We start from the raw sequence: 5,641 nt of genomic DNA, 5'->3' as shown, positions 1-5,641 counted from the left end.
AGAGAGAGAGAGAGAGAGAGAGAGAGAGAGAGAGAGAGAAAGACAAGTCTATACAGCACCTTTATGCGGTCATATACGAGGTTTCTAGATGCACCTGCTGTCGTTATCTTAAAGATAAAACGTTGTAAAATATTCTTTCACGTCACGAGCACATCTCGGAAGGAATTCCTTTCTCGCGCGACAAAGAAACAAGCAAGAGAAAAGGGAGCATCGCGATTCTTCATGCCGTTGTTTCCTTTTTACGGCTCTTTTGACGAAAACTATATTTTATTACAAAAACAAATAAGTTTGAACAACAAGTTTTTTTTCTCACCAAATCAAATATCCGTCACGGAAAAATGTTTACTCCGCGCAAAGTGTTCTTTTCATCGCATGTGACCGATCCCCCGTGTGTTTTCTCTATTTCGCGCGCGAATTCGTTTAAACAATCGAAGCGGCGCGTATTTCAACGTATACGTACGTACGTACACACGCGAGCGTAACACACGCCCGGGACAGAGGATCGAGGAGAGAAAATCATCCGATCTATCGCCGATAATCCCCGCCCCCCGCTCCTCTCGTGTGATCGCAGAAGGTAAACCCTCCCCCCTTGTGTGATTCGACAGAAACGCCATTTAATTAATGGTCAATACCGCGGATCTCGCGGGCGGGATTACCGCCGCATGGCGTTTGACGGTGTCAAGTTGACACGAAGAGAGATATAGAGACGTGTTCGCGAGACGAGAGATGTTCGATGGCGCATAGTTTTTAAAAAATTCAATTCAATATGTGTGCGGACGAGACAAAATGAATTGCGAGCAAAGACAGTGGCGCTCGTTTCTCTCTGCAGCTACGTAGAGATCCGTCGCATTTTTAATTTCGCAACAGTAGCGGACACGCAATAAATACAAAGTGTCTAAATTAATTGAAATCGCCAGTTCTGTAAAAAAAAAAAAACAAAAAAACAAAAAAACAAAAATAAAACAGATCTCTCGTGGTTGTTCGTAAAAATTTTTTTAACTTTACTTTATGTTACAAAAGAACGAAGAGGAATGGCATGGTATAATCGCTACGTGAATATCTCGGAGACGGGCGCGAGGGAGATCGTCGTTCTCCCTCTAAACTACCCGCGCGAAATCCGTTACGTTGCACGTAAGGCGTAATGCGCTTAATTTATAAGAATGAGGCGGACGGGAAATCGCGGGGGAGGAGAAAAAAAAACTCCGCGCGACATTAATAGCGCATAATTTCACACAGAATATTAGAGACATAGCTCGCGCCAGATGCCGCTCCTAATATTCCGCGGTACCATTGTGTTTTCTTTTTTGCGTGAAGGGAGAAAAATTAATAAAACAGAAGTTTTAACGAAGAAAAATATCAGCAGACGAAAAAACTTTTAATTACTTCTAATGAGAAAATTTCCAGTTTCTCGTCCTCTGTTTCGGAGGTGGCGCGTATCGCGGTAAGTTTAATCGATATATACGCTCTTTTCGTTCGCGCGCCCCGAGAGAAGGCCACTTCCTTCGCGTTTCTTCGACCTCTCACTCGGAAATTCTCACGCGACGCCGGTTTTACATAGTTTAATCGGGGAAAACTTTAATTTTAGGTTTCGGTTTAATTAATTTAGCGAACATATCAATCAACGCGATACACCGCGCAAGTCGAGTGAATTTCGACGAAACGAGAGCGATTACCTTGTTGCCGATGTAATCAGCCAAGAATACGTGCGATCAACCATACATTGTAAAAAAATGTTTAACACCGGATTAACGATCGCGACGAACATCGTTATTTAAACTTATACGAGATCGGCGCGTCTCGTACGGCGATCGCGCAATAAACACAAATCTCTCGCGCGCGTGTTGTCACGACGTTACTCGATCGGTGACTCTCCAGGAGAGCAATACGTATCCGGAAACCATTTTGACCAACCGTACTACCACCACCGTATCCAATCTGTCCGATTTCCCAGACTCTCCTCTCCGTAGGAGAGAGCATCGGCAGATCGGGAGGACGAACCGGCGATTTCTCCGAGACCGATTACCGGCTGGCGCGTCTGTTGGCAGATAGCGCGCGCGCGTAGTTTCTCTTCGGAAATCCAGATGGTCCGTCCAGGACTATAACTCAGGATTTCACGTGCGCCGGTAGCAGCAACTACCGTGGACCGTTGGCGGAGAGATGCACAGTGAGAGACACATGTGTGTATACGTGTGTGAATGTGCGTCGACGCATACAAAGGAGCAGGATGAAAGGACGAGGGGTGGGAAAGGAGGGTAGGCGTAAGGGAGATATGGTTAGAGCGGTAATGTATGCAATTGGACCGAGCGGCGTGCACGACGGACGGTTGTTGGTCGGTTATGGGTGGCGGCGTCAGGGTGCGCGCGGTGGTGGTTCCGTATAGAGAACGAGGGATGGCGAAGGGCATGGCGTACAAAAGGGGTCGCGGCCGCATACAATCGCAGAATCCCGCGTGGCGCGCGACCGCGCCGGGTATTATATGGTGTTTAGTTTGCCATGGTGCTCGTGCGACGTTCTCGCGCGCACCGTGGTTTAACTTCTCTCTTGTGCGCTCATGATCGCGTCGAATTAACTCGGTCGCGTCTGCTGTGCAGCGACCGGACGACATTAATCCACGCATGTGACGGACTTCAACGCGGCGAAATGAACGAAAATTTAAAATCGGACGCAGATGCGCGCCCGGCGGTGAATATATGAGAATTATTTTCGCGAGTTTTTCTCGCGTTGTCGCTTCTGTTGTCGCGCGACAATCGAGACAATCGTTATCGGGGATTATTATACAACAAAGTGGGAGAATAACTGACTTTCTCAATATTTATTAACTTCGCGCGTATTTCGCAACGTCGAAAATGTTTTTATTTTCCGCTATTTCTATCTATCTTGAACTTGAAATAAAACTCCGCGCGCGTTTTACGCGCGGTCGCAATCCTCACGCGAAAACACGCGCAAACTTTAAATACATACAACCGGAGATATCAAAGTGATTTACCGAGTGACGCGCGTAGATTTTAAGGCAAATCCCTGGGAAAAAGAAAAAAAAAAACCGCGCGAAATAAATCCCGTGTAACCTCGACGCGGTCTGCGCGTTCGTAACAAATTAGCAGCTTACTTTTACTGAAACGCAACGTGGGATTACACCAAATGTATATATGTGAAAACTTTGCCCCGTAAACTAAAAACACATCATCGTGCGCAGAGAATTAAACTTGGCGCGCTACTTCGACCTCGGCCGCTTTAATCTATTCGCGGCTTATCCGAATTGCATCCGGCCGGAATGTGCGTTGCGAGCTGCAGCAGCAGCAGCAGGTTTCGGAAATTTCGGCTACAGGTTCTTGTAATTACTAATCTTTGGAAGTTCACGGAGCGGCAAGTTTCCCAACGCGCGCACAGCAGGATCGTCTGACAAACGGGTTCCTCACGCGGATTGACGAAAGAGGCGGATAACAAACGAGAGAGACAGAGAGAGAGAGAGAGAGAGGAATGTTTATCGACTGTTCGCGCTGTTCATTCCCGCTCGACAATCCCCGAACAAGTTTCTTTTGTGACGATCTTTCTCTCTTGCTCTGCGTACACACGATTTTCTCTTTTGAAACATTGAATTATGTCTCTCGAGATTCTTGGGCAAGAAAAACTGACAATTTCTTTTCGGGAATGTACACCCGCGACTTTGAAGCGCACAAAACGAACAGTCGAAAACGTACAACAGTCACGCGAAATGTAAATTCGAGGCACTTGTTGAAACATAAATTACTTGCAATTTACTCGCAAAGGGAGAATAATTATCGCGACGAGCGAGAAGTAGGAGGAGAAGACGAAGGACCAGGAACGGCGCGCTTCTCACTCTTTGTTAACGTTAATATCAGAGTTCGCGCAGTCCATCGTTGAGTTTATTGTGAGCGCATCAGACATGCAAAGTCAGAAATTACCTACTCGTAAGACTCGAGCCGGGGAACAATTACATCGCGCCGCTCTAATCCTCATTTGCATGCATATGTTTGCGGAGAGAAAGGTGCCGCCGCGTCGCGTCGTCAGCACAGCAATTATTACACCATCGGATTTGGCCGCGTCGCGATTTTAATTAAGTTAACATGTCTCTCTCCTCCTACTAATTCTCATTCTCTGATGTTTTATCGTCAATTTTCAAATATATATTCCGCGTTATAATAATCCTTTTAACGAATGCTAATATACACTTCTATCGACGCCGCACTTTCGTCTATTTTACGGCAAACGTTTCTCGGAAAAAAATCGCACACACACACACACACACACACACTTACCTTCTGATAATTGAGAGCGAGCAGCAGGTACTTCCTGTCGGCGGACAACTGGTGATCAAAACTCGACTGCAGAACCTGTGAGAGAACACAACAATCAAATTAATCCACACATCAAATTACTAAACGCACATACGCCACTGCAACATGTATGTGAGAGAGAGAGAGAGAGAGAGAGTATAATTCAGTCAAGTGTTTATCGTGTCTATAAATTATAACGAAATAACACGCTCACGAACGTTTAATGAAAACTGATATTCATAGTGTATTTTATACACCGCTTCATTGAACAAGCAAGAGCCTCTCTTTCTCTCAGAGGCGCGCGACACAAAACGATTATCTTTCAAATATGTATGATTCTCGCTTAGCATTTAATGAGAGCGCGGCGAAATTGCCGCATCAACGCGCAAACGATTAAAACAAGCGCGTTTGCTCGTTATAAAAAGTGCGACGCAAAAGACAATTGCTATTTTTACGGGTCGATGTTGTGTGAAAGCGTACACGTTACAACTAATTGCAAGAAAAAAAAAATAAATAAATAAATAAAAACCAACCATGACGAGAAAACTCGTCGGTCGCGTGTCAAGCTGCGATAATCGCGACACCGAAGTCCGTGCCGGTCCGAGACGCGGTGCAGGTCGTGTATATAGAGCTTATCGCTTATTACGCTTATAAAACGAGTTGTTAGCGGGGGGAGACTGCGGGAATTGACTGCGCGGGACGACCGCGCGGAAAGAGGCCTTTACGCTACCGCGACGATCCGGAACGGTTTGTCGAAATCACGACGAGTAAATTACGATCACGTGCGAGCGAGCGACACGGGTTGTCGAGGTTTGTTGAATGAGCGGCGGCGACGACGACGACGACGACGACAACGACAACGACTACTACTACTACTACTACTACTACTACTACTACTACTACTACTACTACTACGACAGCGACGACCCCTCTAATGGGATGACCATCGTTAAGCGAAGTCGCGAGTTCCAACGAGACAGTCGTTTTCGAGTTGAATGCTGAACGATCGAGCTGACGATCTCTGCACCAGTTAACTAACCTGTCGCAATCATAATGCGGTAACTGGCGCGCCAACAACTGTTATTACTACTTTAATACACGGAGTTTATTCGCGTGACCGATCGTCAGAACACCTGACGGATCGTCGTCGACTCCGCTCTATTCTTCGCGTCTGCTGCGCATCTTTCACGGTTTACATTTAAAAAAAAAATATCTTATCGCGGATAACAATCGATTCTGCAAATTTCTCACAACAACGTGTCATTTTGAAGTTTCTCATCGTTCGTAGAAAAACAAAATTTGATTTTCAGTTGTTTCTCAATTAATCGAAAAAAAAAAAAAAAAAA

General features: G+C 45.7%; 1 protein-coding gene across 6 annotated transcripts in view; it reads right to left on the bottom strand.

Moving 5' to 3' along the window:
* LOC109855630 (venom dipeptidyl peptidase 4) overlaps nucleotides 1-5,641 on the bottom strand; it is a 254,295-nt gene that overhangs the window by 66,488 nt on the left and 182,166 nt on the right. For all 6 annotated transcript variants that reach the window (XM_020430087.1, XM_020430089.1, XM_020430088.1 and 3 more), the window contains one exon: nucleotides 4,278-4,352. In XM_020430087.1, coding sequence (XP_020285676.1) covers nucleotides 4,278-4,352 — 75 coding nt within the window. The remainder of the gene's footprint in view (nucleotides 1-4,277; nucleotides 4,353-5,641) is intronic.

This window comes from Pseudomyrmex gracilis, unplaced genomic scaffold (assembly GCF_002006095.1).
Source record: "Pseudomyrmex gracilis isolate BER0280 unplaced genomic scaffold, ASM200609v1 scaffold_94, whole genome shotgun sequence".
Classification (NCBI taxonomy): domain Eukaryota; kingdom Metazoa; phylum Arthropoda; class Insecta; order Hymenoptera; family Formicidae; genus Pseudomyrmex; species Pseudomyrmex gracilis.
This window is presented reverse-complemented; position numbering and strand designations above follow the sequence as displayed.